The 27,733-nt window shown below is 42.5% G+C and overlaps 1 protein-coding gene across 2 annotated transcripts in view; it reads left to right on the top strand.

The window, feature by feature from the left end:
• The window catches only part of RANBP9 (RAN binding protein 9), a 90,691-nt gene that overhangs the window by 7,167 nt on the left and 55,791 nt on the right, over window positions 1–27,733 (top strand). For both annotated transcript variants that reach the window (XM_040967688.1, XM_040967689.1), the window contains one exon: window positions 13,320–13,431. In XM_040967688.1, the coding sequence (XP_040823622.1) occupies window positions 13,320–13,431 (112 nt within the window). The remainder of the gene's footprint in view (window positions 1–13,319; window positions 13,432–27,733) is intronic.

The raw sequence follows: 27,733 nt of genomic DNA, 5'->3' as shown, positions 1-27,733 counted from the left end.
GAGAAAGAGGATGAAAATGCAGGCTTGACAGCATTTAATGCGGGCCTGTATCCAGGAACGAGCATGTGCAGCGTGGTGGTTGGGAGGTTAGTCCTGCAGAGAGGAGGAAAGCACACACTGTTTCCCTTAGAGAGGTGGAAAAGGTTGTCGCTGTCCCGCAGCGATGGACTTGGTGCACGGAGCCGATAATAACATGCGTGGACCCTGACTGATGGTCAAAGCCGAAGTTTATTAGTGGCCTTAGACTTTATACACTGAGGATTATATTGGTTAAGAGAGGAGGTATTGAGCTTAGCAACAAAACCCATCAACTGTTTCCATACTCTTGTTTGGAACTCCTTTTGTCTTGCATATTCCACCAAGTGTTCTCACACACACACTGTCCATTCAACTGTTCTTATACAAATGATATCCAATCAGGTATACAAAAGGTAGCCATTCGGTTGTTCTCATGCAAATATTATCCAGTCAACTGTAAACCTGTGCTCGCTGACCCTCTAGGGTCACAATGTCCTCCTACAAAAGGCAAAGACACAGAATAGGTTGTAGTGCAAGAGTGCGGAGTTGATATAATATGACCAGGTCTGATGGCTTCCCATTATCTTGAAATGGACCAGGTTCATTTGCTCACTGGATTTGATTACAAGATTTTAAAGCTTAAAGTAAATGATGAAAATGTGAACCATCCTTTGAGAAGAATGGACCAAGCTGACAGATTTCTGAAAATATAGTTAATACATCTGAGGAAGCCCAAATGACATTGTTAGCTCATTAACAGGAGCTATTTGCGGGATTGTTTTCAGGACTGTTCAGCAGAGGTCAGCTGTCTAGGAGTAGGGGAGGCGTACTGCGTGTTTTGCTGGTTGGGTATGAAAGGCATAGGAGAGTTGCAGGGAACTGGGGAGGTTTTAAGTGATCACACGGTGGCCTACATTGTAAAAGAGGAAAAGAGAATTAAAAAAAAAAAAAGGTTCAGGGAATTGGTGTTCCCCTGATTTTGAAAAGTGAAGAAGTGAAGCCTTAAGGAGGTTTGGAGAGTTGGGGGGTGTGTCCTGGAGGAAGATCTAGCTGCGTGTGCTATAATGTTGTAAGTGCATTGGTGGAAAAAACCTAGTGTTGTCTGTAGAATTGTGTGGGGAAAGTAACAGGACTTACCAGAAAGAGAACTGGGGCAGCCACTTTAAACTTGCAGAACTTTCTGATAATTAAACAGGAGCACAATGCATTTTTCAGTCCTAATTAAATATAAGCCATTGGCATTTATGCCCAGTGTCACAGAGTTGATCTTTATAGCCTTCGACCCTGGATCTTGAGATTCTTTCTAGAAGATGTAAGTGCTTGATGTCTATTCATTGATTCCAGGTTTATCTTTTGTCACCAGTTTTTCAAATTTTATTTTTTAAAGATTCATTTTTATTTTTATTGGAAAGGCAGATATACAGAGAGTAAAGACAGAGGACAGAGAGAAAGATCTTCCGTCTGATGATTCACTCCCCAAGTGACCACAACGGCCGATGCTATGCTGGTCTGAAGCTTTGGGCCGTCCTCGACTGCTTTCCCGGGCCACAGGCAGGGAGTTGGATGGGAAGTGGGGCTGCCGGGATTAGAACCGGCGCCCATATGGGATCCCGGGCGTGCAAGGCGAGGACCTTAACCACTTGCGCCACCGTGCTGGGCCCCAGTTTTTCAAATTTGAAAACTTTGATTAATGAAAAGAAAATGCCCTTCCTCTTGGCTAACACAGTTTGGGGGCAGAGGGGGGAAGGAAAAAACCAATCAACCAACAACACAAAAAAGCCCAAAATTCGAAGTAGTACAGCCACTGTGTGGAAGCTGGTTTGGCAATTTCTAACAAGGCTAAGCATGCTGTTACAATATGTTACAGTAGTGCTGCTAGGGAATAGCCCAGATGATAGAAAGAATTGCCCATGCAGAAACTTGGTGTGTTTATAGCAACCTTATTCATAATTGCTAAAAAGTGGAAGATTATCCTTTGAGAGTGGATAAACATTCAGACAGTGGAATATTGTTCAGTGATAAAAAGAAATGAACAACCAAGTCTTGCAAAGACATGTATGGATCTTGATTGTGTATTGCTAAGTGAAAGTAGTTAGTGTAACAAGGCTAGATGGTATATGATTCAGATTTTGACATTTATGAAGAGGTATGTAGTTGTGGAAGGCTTGGGGTGAAGAGGGAAAGGCTGAGTAGATTTCACTGTATCTAACCATGCAGAGGTCAAGGGCATTTGGATGTTTATGGCATGCATCCATACTGTTATAGTAGGCTATATAGTATTATCAACTTAAAAATTAGCCTGCTGTAAATGTACTGAATTTTGAGTTTCACCTGTAGTTGCTCTTCGTCAGGCCAGACCAGATGATCTTGCAGGCCTTAAATGGCTCACATGCCAGATGTTCATAGGGAACATCTGAATGTTACAACACAAGGAATGGCTCCTAAACTTTAGGATATGATAAAGCAGCCTGTTACATTAAATAACTTGGGAGTTGGGGGACTACTGACCTAGTAACTTTTGAAATCAGTGATGTCTAAAGCTAAAGGCAGAACAGACTGCTGAACTATAGTTTTAAAATTAATTCCCATGGAATTAATTTTGTGGGTTAACAGATCTAATACTGCTATACTTGTGTGCTGGAACTGAACCGTTAAGTGGGTCTGCAAGGTGATGGCAGCCAGGTTTCTTACTGTGGAGTGGAATTTACAGTAGGCAAGGAAAGGTCGTTAAACTGACCCTTGTGGCAATGAGGTAGAGTTGGTGCTATCAGTATGAACACATTTTAGGCTTGTATAGACACAGATGATTCCATATGGAATAGATTTGTGTATATGCATTGGTTAACACACATACACACTCTGAATCTTGTCTGTGAGAGGGCTTAGAGTCAGCGACACATCAACAGTACCTTGTAACCAGATGCTGGTCTCCAATACCATTGTTAAGTAAAAGCAAGCAGGACTTGTTGGAGAAATGGTTGAGTCTAGGATTGCAGTAGGAACTTTCACTGTCAGGAAGTCAAACAAAACAAAAACAAATAGTGGGGTATATGTCCAAGTGGCAGTCGTCAGATGAGGAAGATCCCAATGTGCAAGCCTGAAACGGGTTGAACAACCAAAAAAATAGGAATAAATTACAGCCCAGTGCCAGGTATGAGTCCATACTGAAATAAACAGACAATATTTTAGCATCTTTTAATATGTACTGCTTGAAAGCTCTCCCGATGTGAATTGGCATAAGGGCAAGGTTAGCAGTTCCTTGAGCACTAAAGGCTGTACTTCTCCAGGAATCACAGATTTGCTTTTTTTTTTTTTTTAATTGCAAAGTCAGAGAGGAGGAGAGTCAGAGAGGAAGATCTTCTGTCTGTTGATTCGCTCCATAGGCGGCTGCAACGGTCGGAACTGAGCCTATCCAAAGCCAGGATCCAGGAACTTCTTCCAGGTCTCCCACGCGGGTGCAGGGTCCCTAAGGCTCTGGGGCGTCTTCCACTGCTTTCCCAGGCCACAAGCAGGGAGCTGGATGGGAGGCGGGGCTGCTGGGATTAGAACCTGTGCCTATGCAAGGTGAGGACTGTAGCTGCTAGGCTACCATGCTGGGCTCTCCCAGGTTTGCTTTTCACTTTTTCTTTGTATAGTGCTAAGTTTTTTTTTTAATCAATAATGTTCTATGATAAGTTGTATTACGAACCAAATGACTTCTTTATTATGCTGACACCTTTCCTGTATTTATCAAGTGCATGTTAGCTAATTTGTAGTCAAGAAATGTGTTGTAGCCAAACAGACTTGATTAGAGTTTAATATTTATGAGGTGGGTTAGTTTCAGGTGATGACAGAATCCAGCTTGTGGCTCAAGGAAGGAATGATTGACGTTCAGTAGAAGTCAGTGGGAAAAAGGAAGTCCAGGAATTAAAGTACTGAAACAGTAGCATAACCTCAAGTGTATTCATATTGTATAAGACAGATACATGTTGCTGTGAAGGCCTGTAAGCAGTTGTACCAGCAAGAGAGAGGTTAGAGGGAGACAATTAAGGAAGTAAAGCTTGAGCTGAGCTGAAGGATGAGTGAGACCAAAGCAGGATATCTTAAGGGGGAGGGTAGAGCCTGGCAGTTCACTGGAAAAGCACTGCACTGCACAGACTCTGGTCTGGGGAATGCGAAGAACTGAAACAGGGCTGATGTGGGTAGAGCTGAAAGGAGATGGGAAATGCAGGGAAAGGGCAGGGTCAAGCCAGATTTTCAGGAAGTGTATCTTTCTTAAGCAAGGGAGAAAGCTTTGGAAGGAATTTTAGTTGGTAGAAGGATGGTGATGCAAGAGGGCTGTGCGTATCTCTTGTCCTCCTTTTTAAAAAAAAAAAAAAAAATCTTTCTTATTTAGAAAGATCTTCTGTCTGCTGGTTACTCTCCTAATTGCCTTAAGCCCACATAGATTTCCCATGGATGCAGAAGGCCCAATTACTGCTTTCCAGTAGTGAGCTGGTTTAGAAGTCAAGCAGGACTCACTGGGATGCGGCACTCCATATGGGATGTGACGTTGCAGTGGCGTAGCCCGCTACTCCACTGCTGACTGCAGGAGGAGACTGGTTAGCTGCTTGTTTGAAAGTAGATGGGAGTGGGAGAGGCATGGGCTTTCTTCCGACTTTCCATTTCAGTTCAATGAGATTCACGGATTACCTGAAGAGGGAAAGTGAACCTTGCTAGTCTTTGTGAAGAAGCACATCTCTTCTCTCTTGAATCTGGAGCCATAGAGAATACTCTTAATATTGAGGCCCGTCTGCTTTAAAATGTTAAACTTTGGCAGTCTGAGGTTATTTTTGATTACAGAATTCACAATAATAATCAGCTTGCAGCTGATGAGCATTCTTAGAAATAGACTGGTATTACTAGTCTCATGTAGAAAACAGTATGACTTGTGTTAATCGAAATTTTGTCCTGTATCTTTTAAATATTTTTTTTTTAAAGATTTATTTTCATTTGAAAGGCAGTTACTGAGAAAGAGAAGAGACATCTAGCACCTACTGGTTCATTCCCCAAATAAACACAATGGCTGCAGCTGGGCCAGTCCGAAGCTAGGAGCTGTCTTCTGCCTTCCTAATGTGGTGTAGGGCCCCATGACTTGAGCCCTGAGGCCTTGAGCAGGGATCTGAATTGGAGGTGTAACAGCCAGGACATGAACTGGCCCCTAAACTTCTATGTTAATTGAAAAATGAGACACATCCTTTTAACATTTTTAGAATTTTTCTGCAATGGGTTGGTAAGGCATAACAGTGGATCCCTGAAGATTTATGGTTACACAGCATGTTGTAGTTATTTTAGCATAATAGAAAAATATGTGGAACTGTAATTAATGTATGCATCAAATGCATGATTCTACCAATGGGGGGGGAGTTATACGATCTTTGTGGAGTTCATTTCCTGAAAAGAAGTTCAGTTTCATAAATATTGAGTAAGAAACATTGTACAAAAGCACCTGATCTGTACCAGAAAAATCAAAATTTAAAATAAAAATTAAAAAAAAGAAAATGCCAATGAAAAACAAAACACCTCCCCCCGAAACACATGACAATGGATATTTTTTTACTCTGAAATATTTTAGCTTTTTTTTAAAACTTTTCTGATAGAGGACCAAGAATATTGATATGAGATGATAAATGTGACATAGTCCCTGACTCTTCTGCAGCTAAATCCTTCATTTGCATTCAGTGATACTGGATCAGGCTTGATGTTAAATCCCAGCACAGACCCTGGCTTGGAGTTCCCATTCACTACTCACTGTCACCACAGTTTGTCTTTAGTTTCCTCAGCTGTGAAATTGTGGGGCTAAGGAATTTTTGAATTTTGTTGTAAGGGTTAAGAGCCCTGGCTGGCCTGAGACTCCTGCTAAACTATGAGTAGCTTCTTGCCTTCCCATGGGTGAGAATGTAGCCTGGAGACCAAGGAAGAAGTGAAAAGAAAAGCAGGATTTGACTTGAAGGGCACAGGGACAGTACACTCAAGACAGGAGTATAGACAGGGAGGAGCGTAGACAGGGAAGATCTTCCATCCAATGATCCACTCCCCAAGAAACCGCAACGGCTGGAGCTGCACCGATCTGAAGCCAGAAGCCAGGGACTTCTTCCAGGTCTCCCATGTAGGTGCAGGATCCTGAGGCCCTGGGCCATCCTCCACTGCTTTCCCAGGCCACAAGCAGGGAGCTGGATGGGAGGTGGGGCCACCAGGACTAGAACTGGCATTCATATGGGATCCCAGCATGTGCTAGGCAAGGACTTTAACCCTTAGGCCACAGTGCTGGGCCTGGGGTCATTCTTTTATAGGGTAGGGCTGGTGCTCAGGACAGGGCTTGATGGAACATGCAGAGGAAACAGGGTTTGGGGTGGAACTGCAGTGCACATAGTGCTCTCCAGAAAGCAAGGTGCTGTGATGTCTGGTGCAGGATGGAAAGTGAGAGCCAAATGAAGAGTGGGTGTGACCAGTCTGCATCCATGTGGAATCCACAGGCAAGGTGTTTGGCAGGGCTAGTGAAATTCCTCTCCATCCTGTCCCTTGCTGACTCCCTGCCTCAGCCACATCGAAGTGCTAACAATAGTGCCTACTTCTTGGTGTTTTAAATATTAAATGAGTTAATACTCGGTATACATAGAAATGAGTGTGTTAACTATATTTGTTATTAAATATATTGTCAGATTAATTTATCTCTAAAAGATTTGGTCGCTCCTCCAAGAACAAGTAAACAAATAATCCAGTTGATTTAGGACTTTAGAATCTGTTTAGTCAAGGTTTTCTTTGGATTTATCTGTAACTGATTTTAAAAAATATCTGTCTATGTAAGTCTGCAGGACCTTTTCCCAGGCAGCTTAATTATTTGCTTATTAAAATAACTTGTGTAGATTCATGCTTTCATTTTTTTTCTGTTTGGTTCAGTGTATGATTATTCACTAACTATCTGTTGAAGCAGTTTTGGAGCATTTATCTATTGCTGCTTCCGTTTTTGCCTTCCCATCCAAGGTTACTGTGGTCCCCAGCTGACACCGAGTTTTCATGGTGGTGGGAAGGAGCGTCAGAGTCCGCTGGGCTTCAGCATGTGCCGGTGTGCGTTGCCAGTATCAAGCTAACTGTGTAATGATAGTGAGTGACCTAGTAATTAGGAAAGGTGATTGGAAAGGAGAGAGAGAATTCAAATTGTGTGATGGTCTATTTTTTTTTTTTAATTACATTGCATTATGTGACACAGGTTTTTAGGCACTGGGATTCCCCCCTTCCCCTCCCCCATTCCTCCCCCCATGGTGGATTCCTCCACCTTGCTGCATTGCCACAGTTTAAGTTCAGTTGAGGTTCTTTCATTGCAAGCATATACCAAGCATAGATTCCAGCATCTTATTGTCCAGATAAGTTCAACGGCTTCTTGTGGAGACCATCTCTGGTCTGAAGGTAGAGCTGGCAGAATGTCATCCCGACCAATCAATAGCCCCAGCATAACATTTACAACAATCCTCAACGTCATGGAATTAGTGGACATAGTATTAAGCATCCAATATGTTAAAAAAAATTTACATTTTACAGGTAGTATTTTTCATACTGACATCATTTCATCTTTTTTTTGTTTTAAAGATTTATTTTTATTATTTTTTTATTGGAAAGGCGGATATACAGAAAGGAGAGACAGAGAGGAAGATCTTCCGTCCGATGATTCACTCCCCAAGTGACCACAACGGCCGATGCTATGCTGGTCCGAAGCTTTGGGCTGTCCTCGACTGCTTTCCCGGGCCACAGGCAGGGAGCTGGAAGGGAAGTGGGGCTGCCGGGATAGAACAGGCGCCCATATGGGATCCCGGGCGTGCAAGGCGAGGACTTAACCACTTGTGCTACCGCGCTGGGCCCGACATCATTTCATCTTAAATTAAGGCAAACATGTGGTATCTAACCTTTTGGGTTTGGCTCATTTCTCTTAACATTATGGTTTCCAGTTGGGCTCATTTAGCCACAAAGAACTGCATTTTGTTTTTTTTTTTTTAATAGCTGAGTAGTATTCCATCGGAGTAGATGAACCATAGCTTTCTTATCCAATCTTCTGCTGATGGGCATCTCGGTTACTTTCATGTTTTGGCAATTACTGATTGTGCTGCTATGAACATAGGGATGCATGTTGGTTTGTCGTGAAACAGGTGTTTTGGATATATTCCTAGGAGTGCTATTGCTGGGTCATATGGTATGCAGATTTTGAGTTGTTTGAGTGTTCTCCATACTGATTTCCATAGAGGCTGTACCAACCTGCAGCCCCACCAGCAGTGGAGTAGGGTTCCCTTTTTCTCACATCTTCGCCAACAAGTGTTGTTGGTGTTTTTTTTTTTTTTTTTTTTTTTAATGTGGTCCAGTCTTACCTGTACTTCTCTTCAAGGCTGGGGTTCTGAGATAAGCAGTTCAGTTGGAGTGATCTCCAAAGAAACTTCATCTAAAGTGATCCCTGACCAGATTCTTGCGTGTGCATGCCAGTACAGGGTCTGGCATAGTCTGTCGCCAGAATCAGCTTATGCACATGCTGGTGGTTTCAATTGCTGGGTCAGTTCTGTTTCCAGTCTTTTACACAAACCAATGGGTGTTGCAGTCCAGCCTGATTCTGCCCAGCACACACTCGACTCTCACATAAACCAGTGGGAACTGTAGCCTAGTTGGAGCAATGCACAATAACCCCCATCAGGCCCACCCCCTGCCCTGGTTCTCATCTTTGCCAGTATGTATAGCAGACTGGTCCAATTTGTCCCATGTCCCATTCAGCTCTCATACAAGTCAATGGGCAGTGAAGTCTAGTTCACCCAACCAGCCCCACTATCCAGCCCACACACATACTGGTAGGTGCTGTTCTGTCCAGCCAGGTCAGCTCCAGTTCTGTTTTTCATGTTCTTTAGTAGGAGTGGTAACCCAAGAGGGAGATGGCCATTATTTCCCTCCTGGGCCCATCCCCACATCATGGACTCTCCAGGTGGTAGTGCAGTTTAACTTGACAGAATTAGCCCCCAGTGCCAGCCTCTGCCAGCTGATGCTGCGGCAAAGCCCACCAACCCTCACCCACTCTGATTTATGTGTGCACCAGTAGGGACAGTCAATCAAGCCTGGCATTTCCTGATCTAGCGGACATGAGGCCCACAAGTTTGGTCTGCCCCATCTTAGCTCACACTCTCCAGTGGGAGTGGCTGTTCTGTAGGGGGACATCTGCAGCCTCCCTACCAGGTCCACCTCCTTCCCCCTGGTTCTCACATGTTCTGGTTGCGTGCTGCAACCCAGTCAGGCATGGCCTGCCTTGCTTTGGCATTTGCCAGTGTGTGTTGTAGCCTGGCCCAACCCGGCTGGCCCACCCTCAGATCCAGCTCAGGCTCGTAGGTGTTTCAGCCTAGCCCAACCCATCCTGGCCCAGTTGGCACCCAGTCCCAGCAGTAATGTGTACTGGTGTGTGTTTTGACCGAACCTGGCCCGACCCATACTCTATTCTGGTGCTCAGATTCGCCAGCAGGTTGATGTGAACTGGTTCAGCTTGGTCTGTCCCCGACCTATGCCAAATGTGTCCTGGTGGGTACCTTTCTCTGGCCTGGCCTGGGTTGCTCCCTATTGTGGTGCTTGCCATCCCCTCAGGGACTGTGTCCTGTCAGAGCAGTTGCCCAGGCTCCTCCATCAGAACCTCTCCCAATGCCAGATCTCGTGCATACAGGTGGGTCCATGGTCCAGACCTACTTAGTCCACCTTCTGTTCTAGCAGGAACAGTGGCCTTTCCTGATTGGCCTCAACCCATTCTGGTTCTTACTGTTGGATATTTCAGCTCAGCCAAGGCTGGTCCACACCCAGACACAGCTCACACATGGCTCAGTAGGGGCAGAGACCTAGCCTAGTCCATCCCACATCTACCCTGGTCTTCCAGAGCACCATTTGGTGCTGGAGTGTAGCCTAGCTTGGTGCGCCCAGCCCCAGTCCACACTTGTGTTGAGGGATACTGCTGCCATATCCAGACCAGAACTCAGCCCCTACTCTGGCCCCCGCACTCACCAGTGTGAATGCCAACCCAGCCAGGGTGTCCCCTTAGCTCCACAACTGGGCCTGTTTCCAGCCGTAGATCACACATGTGCCAGTGGTTGCTCTGACCCAGCTTGGCATAGTCCCTCACCTATCTTGGCCTTTGCCTTAGATGCTCTAGCTTGGCCTGAACTGTCCTGTCTTCCGTCCAGATTTTTGCTGGGGGTGGGGGAGGAGTGGGGAGTGATGGAACCTGGCTCTGCTCTGTCTATTCCCATCCCTGGCTCATGCACACCAGTAAGTGTAAGAGCCTAGCTCAGTGTGACCTGTGCTCCATCCTGATTTCTGTTCTTGCTGGTGAGCTAAGGTTTGCTCAACCTTGCTTGATCTGCCCCCTTCTATAACCAGCCCACACATTAGCCAACAGTTGGAGCTACTTTGCCCAGCTTGCCGACCCCTGGGCCTGGGCCGTTTGATCCTTAGAGTTATGAACCACTAGGAGAGTTTCCCACGTTCCCCTACTTGACCCACTCTGAGATCCAGATCTCATGGATGCCATTGGGTGCTAGGCCGGTGTCCAGCATAGTCTTCCCTTCCATCATGGCCTTGTATAAACTGGTGAGTGCTGTGGCCTGTTCTTCCCTACACCCTGTTTTAGGATGCACCTGCAGGTGCTGCAACCTGGACATGCCTATACTGTTGTCAGTTCTTATGCCTGTGAGTGATGGCAGGTTCCATGGTCACACTTAACTCAGCCTGTTACCACCCCAACTCTTGAGCTAACCAGCGGGAATTATATTTCCACAGGGTTGGGTCCATACATCTCCCACAGAATCTACCCTGGATCTGTTTCTCTTGTGTGCTGGTTAGTGTCATGGCCCTGCCTAATGTGACCTGTCCCCTAATCTGACATTCTGTCAGGTGTTAGGATCTAGCCCTGGTAGATGGGCCCTGAGCCTAGCTTTCACATGGACTGGCGTGTGGTGGTCAGTATTGTTCAGTGGTAACAAGTCCTACACAGGACTCACACATATGCTGGTGTATCAGTCTGACCCATCCAGGTCTTCTGGCCTCTCCCCTCCAAACCACCAGGTCTCAGTTCCCTCGCTTACCTTCAAGTAAAGTTACCTTGTTGTTGGGAGACCATCAGGATGATTCCTCACCAACACACACAGTGGCCTCATTCTTGGACGTATCTAGGCAGCAATTCCCCACTCCCAAAACCCAGAGCACACTGCCGGGTGGTCAGCAGGCAAAGCCCAGTGCCTACTGTCACGCTGGCTGCCCAAATCCCAGGACTAGCTCACTGCATGGCAGCGGTGGCTGTGGCCAGGGCCTCAAGCATTAAGTCCAACCTGGCTTGAGTACTCCCAGCAGCTGCCATTAAGAAATAACTAGTTTAAAAATGTTTACAAGCCAGAGTCCAAAGATTTCCTAAAGTAGCAGCAATGCGTGGAGCTATTTCTCTCTCTCTTTTATTTAGTTATTTGATTTGAAAGAATTAGGGAAAGAAAGATCTTCCATCATGGCTTTACTCCCCAAATGACCACAATAGGCAGGACTGGGCAGGTTAGGAGCCAGGATCTTCTTCCAGGTCTCCCATATGAGTGCAAGGATCCAAGGCATTGGGCCTATCCTCCACTGCTTTTATAGGTTTATTAGCAGGGAGTGGATCATAAGTGGAGCAGCCAAGACTTGAACCAGAGTCCATATGTGGTGCTACAGGTGGAGATACTTGCCTGCTATATTGCAGTGCTGGCCTGTTTCTTAAAGTAAAAGGGTTGGCATTATGGCACAGCTGATTAAGTGATCACCTTCAGCTTTGGGATCATATAAAATTCAGTTTGGATTCTGTCTGCTGTGCCTCTGATCCAGCTCTTTTCTAAAGTGCTTGGGAAAACACCAACAGATAGTGACACAAGTCCTTGTGCCATTCAAACCTGGGTGTAATGGAGACTCAGATGGAATTCTGAACTCTTGGTTTAGCCTGACCCATCGCTGGCCATTGCAGTCATTTGGGGGAAATGCACCAGCAGAAGCAAGGTGCCTCTGTTTCTCCTTCAGTCTGTAATTCTGCCTTTCAAATAAATACTTGGGACTGTACCATCCATTTGTGAGACCAGGATAGAATTCCTGGCTCCTGGCTTCAGCGTGGGCATTTGTGAAGATCACTCTGTTTTTCTCCCTCTCTTTGTCACTCTGCCTTGCGGACAAACAAGCAAACTCCCACTTTAAGGAAGCTGTGTTTTTTTAAATTCAATCTTCTGGTTGAAAAAGTGGGTGATTTTGCAAAAAGTACATGGAAGTTTTAAAAGTTATGCAGATTTAGCTTTGCTAAAATTAATCTTCTCATGTTCTCCAAATCCTGCCTCCCCTCCTTTTTTTACTTTAAAAAAAAAAAAATCATCCTGTGACTGGTGTTTGTCATAGCCAACTAAGCTGCTTCTTGTGGCGGTTAGCATCCCATGAGGTGCAAGTTTTGAGTCCTGGTGGCTCCATTTTCCATCCAGCTCCCTGCTAATGATCTGAGAAGGCAGTGGAGGATGGCGCAATTTCTTGGGCCTCTACCCACATGGGAAGCCCAAAAGAAACTTCTGGATCCTTGTGTTGGACTGGCTCAGTTACAGCTGTTGCAGGCATTTGGGGAGTGAGCCAATGGTTGGAAGGTCCTTCTCTTTCTGTCTCTCCTTCTCTCTGTAACTTTCCCTATCAAATAAATAAATAAATAAATATATATATATTTTAAATGTATGTCCATCCTAAAACATTTAGTTTGCAGAAATTGCTGCTAGGTTCATTGTATTCAGATTGTGAAACCTTTTTTTGTTTTGTCTTTTTTTTTTTAAATTTGAAAGATAGAGGCGGGCAAAGATCAAGCAAAGTGGTCCTTCTCTTCTGTTGGGTCATTCCCCACTGAAGCTAACAACTGAAACTCAATTCAGATCTTCCCGTTGGGAGGCAAGGGCTCAGATAGATGAGCCATCATCTGCTGGGTTGGAAATGTTGTGTCTAGGACTCTAGCAAGGTACTCTGAGATGGTGCCAAGTGTCCCAAATGGTGTATTAGCTCCTGTGCCAAATGCCTGCCCCAGATTCTAAAATCTTAAGACCAGTAATGTGAAGGATTCTGTCTTTGAAGCATGTTTGCATTTGAGTTGTAGTGATGAAAGTTTTCACTAACTCTTTAGTTATTTGAGCTAAAATTTACATGTGACTGCAGAAGCTTGTTTATTCAGGAATGGTTTATGTAGATTTTTACTGGACTGTCTTATTTGACTTTTTTTTTTTTTACCGTTTTGTGTTCAGGTCATGGCAAAACCCCGAAAGATGCAGCATCAGTTCGTGCCACACATCCAATACCAGCAGCCTGTGGGATTTATTATTTTGAAGTAAAAATTGTCAGTAAGGGAAGAGATGGGTAAGTGCAAATTTTTCATGGGAAATTTGCTGTTCTTGAATAATTATTTTTGTTTTGGTTCATAATGTCTGTGATGTAATTAAAAAATTACAATCTTGGAAAGTGTGGTAATTGGAAAAGTGTAGTATAAATATTCCAGTGTGGCAAACTGGATCTGATTCTGCTTAAATATGAATTGAAGCCAAAGCGTGAATTGATGCTATTAGCTGAGTTTTTCTGGTTGGTTTAACATTAAAGTGGATAATTGAAATTAAATAGTAGACAGTGATTTGTTTTCCATGTATTTTTCTTTTTCATATAAAGTTTTATTTTTAATGTTGCTTATGTAGTTGAGAGGGATATACGCTAATGTGGGTCTCCAGTTAGGGTGGGGAGGGTTGAGGTGTGGAGAAAGGTGGATACATGTTTTTATTTTTACTCCTGTGTTTGCAGTGGAGGAAGGGGATGGGGACACTCCTTGCTGTCAAGCTACTTCAGCACCCAGGGATTGGAAATGATCCTTTGATAATGCCTTAGAGGGAAAGAGTGTTCAGAGGGTGTTACTTGAGTGGTTTTGATAGTTCTGAGATGTTGGTGACTTCTTTGCACCAGGTTTGAGAAAATCTTTCCAAGATCTGTAGGCTGAGCACATCCACCTTAGTGCATCCCCAGACCTAGGAACATGTTGCAGAGCTGGGCCAGGAGAGTTGTCCAACCTGTTCTGTCCATTTTCTGAGGAGGCAGTCAGCATCCTCTGCTGGCCTAGATGAGCTGGCTGTCATATGCCCTGTGTGCATCTGGGCATGCTGTCCACTGCATCCATGTATGCTTCTTACGCTTGCCTTTTTCTGAGTTCTGAGAAGTTTAATCCTCTGAAAGCTGGTTAACCAAAGTTTGTAGGTTTAGAGTTTCAGGTTTCAATGGGGAGTACATGCATGTGATCTCAGCTGTAAGAGATTCCCAGAGCTTAGGGTGTGGTTTATAGTTTCTGCATGAAAACTCCCTGACAGATACTAAATAGCTTTTATATAATATCAAACTCATTTATGGGATTATTAGTGTATTAGTTGAACCTTTTACCAGAAGTTCGTTAGAATTTTTAAAAATTGCACTTTGGGCAAGATGGATATTTTGCAAAGGTTTCATGGGGACTTTGGGTATATTTTAGTAATAAAGAGCTAATTATATGGAATCAATAGATCCAACCTGCAGTATTTCCTAACAGCTTCGCTTACTATCACAGATCCCCAAAAGCAGCCTTAGGTACAATTGCATAGCTATGGAGTCAAAGCTACAGGACTGCCTGGGCAAGTTAACTTGTAGTTGAAATCAGTCTTTTAATCTTTGTTAGTGCTCTTCCTATGTTTAATAAGATTATTTTATTTGTAAAATCAGAGTTACAGAGACAGAGATCTTCCATCCACTATTTCACTCCCTAGATGGCCACATGGCCAGAGCTGAGCTCATCCAAATACAGGATCCAGGAGCTTCTTTCAGGTCTCCCACATGGGTGCAGGATCCCAAGGACTTGAGCCATCTTCCACTGCTTTCCCATGCGTTAAGCAGGGAGCTGTATTGTGAAATGGAGTGGTTGGGACATGAACTGGTGCCCATATGGATGTTAGCATTGGCAGGCAGAGATTGTTACGGCACTGCACCTGTCCAAGATCTTTAGGATTATCTTCATCTCTTGCTCTCCTTAGTCTATTTTTATTCAGGCTCGACTGTATTTTCATGGCTACAAATAATAGGACAGTCATCTTTTTCCTTCCATCTCTGTTAGTCTCCTCCTTATTCAGATCTTAATTTGTTTCCTTATTATTGAAGTAATTGGTTCATTGGCCTCCCAGTTCCTTGTTTTGTAATGTTTTAATCATTTCTTCTTTTATAAAAATGCATTTACTTATTCAAGAGTCAGAGTAAGAGATAAACAGCCCCTGTCTCTAGTTCACAGCCCTGCCAGCAGGTCCATGCTTCCAGTGCCCATAAGCGTTTGGGCTAGGTCAGACATGGGCACTGAGAACTCAGTCCAGGCCTTCTATATGAGTGCTAGGAACCCAGCTGTTTGAGCCATCATTGATATGATGCCTCCTGGCATATTGCATTAGCAGGAAGTTGAAATTGGAAATGGAGCCAGGACATGAACCCAGACATTCAGATGTGAAATGTTGGCCCTCCACTAAGTGTCTTAATAATTAGACCCAATACCCATAAATGTGCTGTTTCTAATACAGAAGTGAATTGTCTGTTTTCCCATCTTGAGATCACTTGGAACAGCTGCTGCTTTGAGGTAAAACTTTGAAACATTTAAAAGAAAATGTGTTTGAGAAGCAGAGACAGACTCACACGCAGACAGCAGTAGAGCTCCCATCATTTGATTCACCTTCCCACGTACCTCCCAACACATACCCAGTGTCAGGGCCTGGACCAGGCCATGCTGGAAGCTGGGACTTCAGCCCATGTCTCCTTTATGGGTGACAAAAACCCAGTGACTTGAACCGTTTCTGCCGCTTCTCAGGAAGTTGGTGAGCACAGCTGGGTCAAACATCTGAAACTTACAGGGTCCTTCATGTTGTGACTGCCTCCTGTATTAATTTTTGTCTCTCTCTTTTTTTTTTCCTATAGCCAGGATTCCTCATCTTTGAATTTTAAAATTAGGTATGTTTTACAGTTAGTAAAATTTATCCTTTTTAGCATGTAGCTCTGAAATTTCATTAATACACACGTGTAGTTATGTAAGTAACAGCAGTCAATAAATAATTAGAACTTTCCACCCCCTACCTGTCTCAATTCCTCTATCCCCTTTAATGTATAACCCTTTCTTCATCTCCACTGATGAGGGTTCCTGTTGCCTTGGCCTTGATGCTTGACAGCACTTTATGTTGTCCAGTTGGTTTTTAAAGAGCTTAGCTGTTTTAGGGAATATCTAATGATTTCTTGGCATGACTTCCAGTTACTTTTCCCTGGTAAATGTTAAAGAATCTCTTACTTCTTACTCTTGCTTCACTGACAAAGTGATGTTTTTCATTCTCTAATTGTCCCTCTGGCTCATATTCCACTTCTCCATGTGTGCCATTTCCTGCCTTACATTTTCCTCCTCTTCCTCTTTTCCTGTTTGTCCAGTTAACTAATCACTCTTTAGTTCCTATTTTAAGAGTGTTTCTTTCAGTACTTTCTCTTCCCTAAAATAGCATTGTGGTGTTTTTTTTTTTTATGCATCTTACATTTTGAGCAGAACAGTTATAATATTCACAGGACTTTAATTGCTGTCTGTATTTAAGGGCAGGAATTTTCACATTTTTGTAACTATAGTATGTAATTTGTAGGTAGGATTCAAATGTCTGAATAAATGAGTAGATGAGTAATACACCAAATCTGTATATGCCTGAAGGGGAAAGTATTTCTGCTGTCAGATTTCCTTTGTCTCACATGAACTTGTTTAAAGTTCTGGGTACAACCTAATGCTTTAGGGATAGAAGAAAAATTGATTTATGAAAAAGGAAAACAGCTGTTATTACTAATTTTGACCATATGATGTCCTGTGGAAAAGTGTTGATTTATATCAAATGATATAAAAATTCTGCTCACAAATTGCAGTGTCTTTGCAAAGGGTGGAACATAAAGAACAGCTTTTGCTTGCAATAATGCCTGCTTGTGCTTGTCTGTATTTGATTATACTTAATTTACAGTGGAATTTACTTTTAATCATTATATTTATTCAGGATTAGGTCTGCTAAATAAATATTTGGGTCTGAGATCTATTTTCTTTCTCAGCCTGCCCCCTCATTTTCTAAAAGACTTATCTATTTGAAAGCCATAGTGAAAGAGAGGGAGAGACAAATCTTCATCTACCGATTCATTCTCCAAATGCCTGCAGTAGGCAGGTCTGGGCTGAAGCCAGGAGTCCCTCTGAGTCTCCCAGGATGGCAGGGACCTTCATCTGTTGTTTCCAGGTACACTAGTGGGGAACTGGATTCAAAGTGGAGAGTGCCTGAATTTCCTCAGGCACTCCAGTAGGGATGTAGGCATCCCAAGCAGCAGCTTAACATGGGGCATAACCCCTGCTTCCCTAAGAGCTCAGCTTTGTTTCCTTTTTTTGTTTTTGTGTTTTTTTAATTGGAAAGGCAGCTTTACAGAGAGAAGGAGAGACAAATGGAAAATCTTTCATCTACTGGCTCACTCTCCGAATGGCTGCAACCGCCACACTGAGCTGATCAGGAGCCAGGATTTTCTTCAGGTCTCTCATGTGGATACAGGGTTCCAAGGCTTCGGGCCATTCTCAGCTGCTTTCCCAGGCCATAAGCAGATAGCTGGATGGGAAGGAGCAGCTGAGACATAAATCGGTACCATGTGGGCTGCTGGCGCTTGGAGGTTGAGAATTAGCCAATAAAGTCATTGCTGCAGGCCCCAGAAATTTTTCTTATAAAGTGTCATGAATTGCATTTTTCAGTGAAATGAAAGAAAGCAGAGTGTATTATGTGTTTGAAAAGACTTAACTTATCCTGCAGTATGCACTGTTTCACTGTGTGCTCTGGAAAAAGGCCTATGAGTGCGATTGTTACTTAATAAATGTAAGTGCAAAATAAAGCTTAGAAGCAGGCATTTGGCCTAGCGGTTGGAATGCCTGTATGTTCCCATCCCAGCTCCAACTCCCAAGTCAAGCTTCATGCTAATGCGTGTACACTCTGGGAGACAGCGGGAGATGGCCCACATGCTTGGGGCTTGGATTGTGTTCTTGACTCCTGCCTTTAGCCTAGCCCAGCCCTGGCTTTGGTGCTGTTTGGCAGAGGATGAATGGATGGGAGCCCTCTCACTCTGATTCCCTGCCTCTTAAAATAATGTTACAAAAATTATGGTTTTTTAGACATCAGTTTAAAGAAAGTTTGCTTTTTGGAGTGAAAAAACTGTATTTCATTTTCTGCCTTCGATTTTCATTTAGGCATGCTTTTGTATATATAAAATAAGCTTAATTTATTAGGACAAAATAGCCTGTCAAATTCTATGAATTTTGAATGTGTTTCGCGGTGAAAAAGTAGGTTATCTCCCTGAGTTTTCTTAGATGTGTTTGAGGATTATACCCTTGCCCTGTGTTCTTGTCAGTGATCAGTGTGACTGCTGAGATGAACTTCTGAAAAAAAATTGTAACTTATCAGTGTACTAAAGGAATTTCACTCATGCTTTAGATTATGCTTAGTAATAGAGGATGTGGAGGCATAGTTAATTCTGTGAGCGGTGATTAATTTTTTGACCAATTTTGAATTATATTTTGAGTGTAGTGATTTTAGCTTTTCAAATAAAAACAGGCATGCCACTCTGACAGCGATTCAAGAAAAACTGGCACATAATTCAGTCTGTTCTATTCCTTGATTCTGGTAATAAAGAGCATGCTTTTGAATATTCCTTCTGTGTTGGTTGACTTTCTAGATTATTTCTTGGTGGAAGTAGGAATGAAATGAAGGCCTTACTCCCATCTAACCTTAAAAAGGCTTAAAAACTAGTAGACCTTGTCTGGTTTTTCATCAAGTAAACAGCAAATGGAAGCACAGCAGGAAAAATATGAATGGAGAGTGATACGTTTATTAGTTTATCAGAGTTGAGCACCTGTGATGTATTGCATTACCAGCTGCTGAGTGAGTATAAAAGGAAATGACTCATTATCTGATAGTTCTAATAGAGGAGCCAACATTTGGAAGAAACTCAATAAATACATTGAGTGAACTCAACATAATTTTTGTCTTCAAGGATTATCATGTTTAGTATTTGGAGGATTAGTGTGGCATGGTGGGAGCAGGTTTTTCTTTGAAAAAAAAATCATAGACTGAGTGCTTTAAGAATGAGACTATATGGGAGAACTATGGAGACTAATTCTGGCTCAGGGAAACCAAACTATAAAGGAGGTAATATTTGATAGGCTCCATAAAATGCAAAAGAATTTGAGAGGCTCTGTTAGTGGAGGATTTTCTAGAGCAGCAAATGTCTGGGAAGAGGTAGAACTGTGTGGCCTTCAGCAGAGGTGTATGGTTCAGTATTACTGGGAATTTAAGGGATTATGATGTGGAGTTTACAACACTAAGAATGGAATTAGATGTTAGCAAGCCTTGATGACAGTCTAAGGTAGAATATTATAGACAGTAGGGAACCTTCACTCTTCAGAGGAGGGAAGTGACATGATAGTTGATGGAAAGATGATACCAAGCAGGGAGCAGATGCAGTCTGTAATCCTGTGCAGGATGGTGCAAGAAGGTGATGCCTGGAGGTGGGAATTGAGAGACTGTGAAATAAAAAGGGAAAGCTTAATTTGTTGAATACATATTATGTGCCTGATATGGTGTCATACCTGGCAAGGAAGGGATGGACACAGGGCTACTAGAGACAGGACTGAATAAAGGGTAATGAACAGGTAAATCAGTAATTAAATGAGATCCAGAATAACAGATGTGAACAAACTATGGAAATGTTGTGTAAGAAGTGGTCAGCTGGTTTGGAAGATGCCAGCGGTGATCAGGGAAGGCTTCATAGAAAGCTTCTATACAAGAGAATAGTTTAAGCATGAGTCTGTTTCTCTTTCAGTCACCCCTTACCCCTTTAGACTAATTTTTTGGTATCCTTCCCAAGGTCATATATTTCTTAAAAAAAAAATGAAAACAGTTTTAGAAGCTGACTTTTGTTGAGAAATAGGTAGATAAATTAAATCTTCCTTAACTGATTTTGTGGGTTTTTAATGAAACTTTAAAAACAAAAGTATTTATGCATTTATTTGAAACAATTACAAAGAGAGGGCCCGGCGTGATAGCGTAGTGGTTAAAGTCCTTGCCTTGAACGTACTGAGATCCCATATGGGCGCCGGTTCTAATCCTGGCAGCTCCATTTCCCATCCACCTCCCTGCTTGTGGCCTAGGAAAGCAAGACAGTCCAAAGCTGTGGGACCCTGCACCCGTGTGGGAGACCTGGAGGAAGTCCCTGGCTCCTGGCTTTGGATGGGTGCAGCACCAGCTGTTGCAGTCACTTGGGGAGTGAATCATTGGATGGAAGATCTTCCTCTCTGTCTCTCCTCCTCTCTGTATATCTCACTTTGCAATAAAAATAAATAAAATCTTTAAAAACAATTACAAAGAGGGTGGGGAAAACAAGAGCTCTTCTGTCTACTCATTTACTCTCCAGATGGCTGCAGTTTTCTGGGTTGGGACAGGTAGAAGCCCGCAGCTTCATCTGGGCCTCCCATATGTGTGGCAGGGGTCCAGGCACTTGGACCAGTTTACACTGCCTGCCTAGGCACAGTAGCAGGGAGCTGGATCAAAAGTAGAACATCTGGGACTTGAACCAGCAGCCATCAAGGATGCCACTGCTGCATAAAGTGGCCTGACCGATTGAGTTTCAACACTGTCACTGGGAGGTGCCTTTCTAAAATGTATTTTTGTTTCTATATGGATCTCATAGTTGGGTGGTTGACCCCTAACTACTTAAGGCATCACTTGCTCTTTCCCAGAGTACATTTAAGCAGGAAGGTGGACTTGCTGCTTTGGTGGGTGATGCAGGCATTCCCTATGGTGTTTTAATTGCTAGACCAGTGGCTCCCTGCGGAGTTTTACCTTTTATCTTTCAGATCTAGCTGTATTCTTTCTTCTTTCAAATGTTTGTTTATTGTTATCTAATAAAAGGGCAGAGTGACACAGAAAGAGATCTTTCATCTACTGGTCATTGCTCAAATGGGGGCTGGATTAATCCCAGGCTGGGGGTAGGGAATTATGTTTGGGTCTTGCATACAGGTGGAAGGGGCTCAAGTACTTGAGCTATCATCTGCTTACCCCAAGAATGCGTAGCATAAGGTCAGGATTTGGATAGTTGCTCCAATAAAGGATAAAGACATCCCAAAGTGCTTAACTATGGTTACTTCACTGCCCACACCTTTCAGGTGCTAGGTTTAAGTAATGGAGTGATGTAGTTGAATTTGCTGTTTAGGTAGGTTACTCTGAGGGTAATTTGGAAAACAAACCTGAGACTGAGATCATGAACAGCAGTTAGGTTGTTGTGATTATAAACTGAGTATTTAATCTGTGTAATGAGGTTAGTGAGGACAGTAGATTTGTTAAGTAATCAGAGATCACTTAATCACAATATGTTTTGAGAATTGTGTCTGTTGGGTGACCCTTACAGTGTGTATTTAAAAACGAAGATATCTGCAGTGTCACCGGGCAGCATCCTCTCATGGGATGTGGAATTATATACAGTCTGTTGATGAAAACATTATGTGGTACATGATGTATTTGCAATGTCTACGTCTGTGAAATTTGATGAGGAAATGGGAGCGGCGGGGTGGCTGTTGAGAGAGGGAGGATGGGAATGGAAAAGGGAGGGAGCAGGAGGGCAATTCCTAGATTTCTGTTTTAGGTGATTCACTAGATGGTTATTTGACTATTCCAAGTGGAAGATACTGGAGAGCAGTGGATCTGAAGTTGAAGATAATGGGAAAAATGTTTGAGTTCCTGTGAGATATCGATATGATTCATAATAAACCTTTGATGAAAAAGGATTTAGGAATGAGCAGGACTGAAGGTGGTTTTTGAGTCCTTACAATGTTACTGAAGCAGTGTGAATTGTTAGTATCATTGCAGTCCCAGTGTGTAGTTAAGGAAGAAAAGGGCCGAGGATGGACACTTGTGGTGCCACAGTAAAAGTTGTGGGAAGAGAGAGCCAGCTGATGCTATTGAGAAGGCATAGTCAGGCAACTAACTGGAAAGCAGGTTTGGAGAACAAGGTGTGTCAAAGCCAGGGAAGTCAGTGCAGAGGGAGCTATGGGTTTGCATTTAGGACTTGGTTGGTGATTGTGTTAGCTGTTTCCTGAAAGTCGGTTTGGAAACACAGTCATCTTGGCAGTCTGTCCAGGAGTTAGGTTAGTGACAGAGATAATGGACTGTCAACTAAATAGCTTTTTTGCAGTTATTTCACAATCCATTTAGATTTAAAGACTCCCATTTGGAGATTGGAGAAAGAGAAATGTGAGGAACAAAACTATCCATAATTTCATTTTTATTTTGAGAGAGGGAGAGCATGTGAGTGAGTGAGCATACTGTAGTTCTGCCTGCTGATTCACTCTTTGAATACCTTCAACAACTGAGGCAGGGTCAAGTCTAAGCCAAGAACAAGGAACTTGATCCAAGTCTTCCTCGTAGGTTCTGGCACTCAACTATTTTAGCCATCGTTTCCATTTTCCAGAGTTCTCTGTCGCAGGAAGTTGGAATTAGGAGCTGTAGCCGCAGATTGAATCTAACCACTTGGGTGTCAGACATGGTTGTCTTAACTGTGAGGCCAAATGACCACCCCATATTCGTAATCACATTCGTTGTTTGTAGAATGAACAGTGTTGTGTGCCATTTGGTTATGTCCTTACTTACATTTTGAGACCAAAGAGAGCGGGAGCTATGTTTCTGTGGAGAAAAAAATGAAACAACTAATAAGGCAACTAAGGAATCTGGGGGAAATGATCAAGAGATATGTAACTGTTGCATGTCTCAGATTATGCTTGAGTTGATTATTTTTAGCAGTGTTAAAGTCTCAAGTTATCCTTACTTTCTTATTACATTAGTTATTTTATACCCAACACAAGTGGGTACATTTTTTTTTAAGAACTTCCCCAGTTACTAAGTAAAGTATTATTAATTCAAAAGGAAAATTCAGACACATCTTGTGAAATAGAAAAAGAATATATATTTTTGAAGATCCCTTCAGTCCTATATGATCTAGTTACAGTAAATATTTTTAGGAAATATTCTTTCAAGTCTTTTTTTCTTTTTCTTTTTTGGCTTTTCAAACTGGTTTGAGCATCAGTCTAAGAAAGGAAAAGTGTTTTTAGATGTATTTGCATATATAAGGGAGTTTGAAAATGTTCTACCCAAGTGCCTGAGCCTGATCCCTAGCTTCAGCTCTCCACTCCAGCGTACAGCCGTTGTAGATCCTGGGAGGCAACTCAGCTCGCTGCTGGGCTCAAGTCCTGACTCCTGGCCCAGCTCTCACTGTAGTAGTCATCTGACAGATCGAACTTACTACCTATGTGTTGAAGCAAATCTTTTTTAAAAAATGTTTTCATGTTACCACTACTTATACTTTGACTTTAATATACATTTTAATTAACAATTCAGAGAGAAAATCCATTTTTAATAATGTCTCAAAGATATTCATGATCATTCACTGGAAATTTAAGGTCATATAGCTTTCTCAGAATGATTATATTATTAAAATCACAATTTTGAGAAGCACAAAAGCTATTTATAACCATCTGTCTCAGATATTTCAAGTGCTTGTTGTTGGCCTACTGCTTGAATAACAGGTGAAAGTGAACACCCTGCCATAAGGAAAAATGGCTGTTGGTCTCAGAACTTTTGGCTTTCTGCAGATGGCTTGGTAGTTTAGATAGGTTTTTCTGAAGGAATGGTAGAAATATTCTAAATGCACAACAGTGATTGTGGCATGTTGTAAGGACAAGCTAGCTGCCTGAAAGTTGAGCTTCATCCTAGGTTTCTCTGTGATTGAGACAATGCAGGAATAAGCATTTTCCCTCCCATTATCTTCAAATACAAATGAGCATGACAGTCACACAAAAGCGTTTGTACACACCGATGGGTGTTGGAGTCTGGTCCTGTCCAACTGACCCTATTATTTAGCCCACGCTTATGCTACTGTCTGTCCAGCCAGGTGTGCCCCAGCCCTGGTTCTCAAACTCACTGGTTGGAGCTGGAGCCCATCAGAGGGGTACTCATAGTTTCCTTACTAGGTCCACTTTCAGCCCTGGAACTTTCCCTTTCCAAGGGGTACTGGGTTCTTGTCTGACAGGACTTGTCCTTGTTGTAGCACTTGCTGACTGATGCTGAAGCCAAGTCCTACCAGCCTACGCTCAACTCTAGCTCATGCTTGTGCCAGCAGATACAGACTCTTCCAAGTCTCCTACATGGGTGCCAGGGTCCCAAGTCTTTAGGCCCTCCTCTGCTGTTTTCAGAGACCATAAGCAAGGAGCTGGATCAGAAGTGGAGCAGCTGGGACTTGAACTGGCACTCATATGGGATCCCACACTTTGCAAGGGAAAGATTAGCCAATTGAGCCATTGTACCAGTCCCTTTATTATTTCAGAATTAAAACTATATGCTGAGTGCTTTACAGGAGGGTTGCCTCATCTTTGTTTCCCTTTTTATTTGTCTTGGTTTATCTTTTACACTATTCCAGTTTGAAAATGAAGAGAATTACACATAGGAAAATATGAGCAGATACCACAGGTGACTTACTTTGAAGTAGGGGAAGTGGTTAGAGAGGGCCTGGAGTGAGAGAAAATGATACAGATTTTTGTTATTTATGAAATATTTTTACATGTTTTTGAGGGTGGTGTGTACTGTGCTCATCAGTAGACCTTATCTTGTAACTGATTTTAGAGATTTGGATTGTCTAAGGCTCATGCGCTACTAGAGAACTCAGGAAAAGCTTATGGGCACAGTATTGCTTAATCTATTTTTAGCTCAAATGTGACTGTCGTGCTCAATTGTGTTTGAAGGTTTGATTGTGAAGTCACTGGATCATATTTGCTCATTAGCTTCATGGACTGAATAACAGGTTTTATTGTCAGATTCTTATACTTGTTTTTCCCTCTTGCAGTCAGCCTGTTCTTTTACTTGGATTCCTGAAAGAATTTCTTTAAAGAACTGCTACTGGAATATGTCTTGATTTTGACCTTTATGTACAGCCTTCAATCAAAGGTTCAGTTTTTATTTCAGAAAGTTTTTTTTTCTTGCATTAAATGTGCTTTTTTTTTTGGCAGGAAAGATCAAGATTTCCATTTGCAAGTTCACACCCCAAATGCTCCTAACAGCTGGGCCTGGGATGTGCTAAAGCCAGGAGCCAGAAATTCCACCCAGGTCTTTTGGGTGTCCCAGGTTGATGGATTTGTCATCTGCTGGCCCCCTCTAGGATGTGCATTAGTAGAAATCTGGTTTAGAAGTGGAGGAGCTGGCACTTGAACCAGCAGTGGATATATGATGCTTGCTCCTCAAGTTCCAATTTAACTCTTAAGTTTTTAGTATTTGCTGAGCTTTATTATATGGATTTGTTGGGGGGTGGGGTGGTACTCTAGACGTGTGTAAGACATCTTGGATCAGCATGATGGCTCAACTCGCTGATCTTCTATTCATGTCCCAAGTGCTCTGCTTCTGGTCCACCCCCTACTTATGGCCTGGAAAGCAGTGGAGAATGGCCCAAAATCTTGGGACCCTGTACCCAAGAAGAGACTCCAGACTCCTGAATTTGGATCCGCTCAGCTCCAGCCATTGTGGCCATTTGGGGAGTGAGCCAGAGGATGGAAGATCTTTCTCTCTGTGTCTCTACTCCTTTCTACAAATCTAGTTTCTAATTAAAAAAAAAAAAAAAACTTAAAAAAGAAAAAGATAATCTCGAATCAACTTAATTTGCATGCAAAACCTTTTTTTTTTAAAATATTTACTTATATTTATTTAAAAGACAGAATGAGAAAAGAGAGAGAGATTTTCCATCCACTGATTGACTGATTCAATTACCAAATGGCCGCAATAGTGGATCCGGGTCAGACAAGAGCCAGGAGCTTCATCTGGGTCTGTAGCAGGGACCCAAGTATTTGAGCCATCTGTTTTTTTTTCTTAAGATTTATTTATTTTTATTGCAAAGTCAGATATACAGAGAGGAAAATCTTCATCCGATGATTTCACTCCCCAAGTGACCGCAATGGCCGGTTCTGCGCTGATCTGAAGCCAGGGGCCAGGAACCTCCTCCAGGTCTCCCATGCGGGTGCAGGGTCCCAAGGCTTTGGGCTGTCCTCGACTGCTTTCCCAGGCTACAAGCAGGGAGCTGGCTGGGAAACGGGGCTGCCAGGATTAGAACCGGCGACCATATGGGATCCTGGTGCGTTCAAGGCAAGGACTTTAGCTGCTAGGCCATGGCTCTGGGACCTGAGCCATCTTTGTTGCTTCCCAGGTGCAGTAACTGCAAGTTGGGTGGGGAGTGGAGCTGCCTGGACAAGAATCAGGTGTTAGTCAGTAACTTACTCCTTTGTGCCACAGTGCTGGCCCCCTATTTTTTTTTTCTTTCTTTCTTCATTAGATATTTTATACATTTTTGTATAAATTTTTATAAATTTATTATAAGTAAATTCTGTTCCCCCTGTGGATTCTGTTCATTCATGTGTTGTACTTAGTTTTCATTTCTGAACTATTTTTCCCTTTGTAAGTTTTTTTTCAAGATTTTAAAATTTCATTTATTAGAAGAGCAATCTTATAGAAATAGAGGTCTTCCAGATGATGGTCAGTCCCCAATGGCTGAAACTTCACCTGGGTCTTGTATGTGTGTGGCAGGGGCCCAGCACTTGGGCTGGCTGTGTTGCCTTTCCAGGTGTATTAACAAGAAACTAGATTGGAAATAAAGCAGCTGACTTGAACCAGCATGCTGATCTGGATGACAGGTGTTGCTAGCAGTGGCTTAATTGCAATTTAAATATTCTTATTCACCTTACATGCCTCTTTGTTAGAATTGTATGCATTTTGATACCTATGAGATGAAAAGCAAAAAGTGTTGATTTATGTCATATGGTGTGAGAAATTCTTTTCTTAGATGGCTTTGGTAACTGGCTACTGTAACAAGTCAGTAAGAAAAAACCAAGTTTTGTTTGTTGTTGTTTTGTAATTAACTACGGATCTTTAAAGTTCTTGAAAAAGGTTTGTTAGAGGGAAGCTGAAGCTAGAATTGTGCTTTTGTTTTTCTTCTTTGTTGTTTACATTATTTTAAAGAGGGAATAAATAAATGGGTTTTCGAGGCCATCTTAGTAAACCCAGCCAGACTTTGAGTATCGGCATTTATATATCACACAGTATCATAATGATCATGGGAAAAGGGGGATATGTGTTGCTATGGGTTTTCCAGAACTATAAACCATCTTTTTTGTGATTGCTTTTCACTTCTGGAGGAATGGAGCATAGAATTAGAAGTGAAACAGAAATTTTTAATTATAGACAAGAAAGCAAAATGTTCTAGATTTGAATGTACTGCCAAAAAAAGGATCTCAAGTTCCTTTTTCTTCAATTTTGAGTTTCTTTCCTCATTTCTTTTGGGCTCAGATAATAATCGGTGATGAGTATTTAATTTTATAATATTTTAAAGATGCCTATAGTTTAATTTTGTCTGTATATTGCTAGCAGCTCTTCCAAGAATGTAAGTGTAGGAAGTGGTGTGGTAAAGTCTGCATAGGTACTGAAGATGAGGAGGGTTGAGCCCAAGTTCCGGCCCCATGTGCCTTGCAGGGTCACAGGATTTAGGATGG

The sequence above is a fragment of the Ochotona curzoniae genome, unplaced genomic scaffold (genome assembly GCF_017591425.1).
Source record: "Ochotona curzoniae isolate NIBS_2020 unplaced genomic scaffold, NIBS_Ocur_1.0 scaffold_461, whole genome shotgun sequence".
NCBI lineage: Eukaryota > Metazoa > Chordata > Mammalia > Lagomorpha > Ochotonidae > Ochotona > Ochotona curzoniae.
Note: the sequence above shows the minus strand (reverse complement) of the source record. Positions and strands in the feature narration are given on the sequence as shown.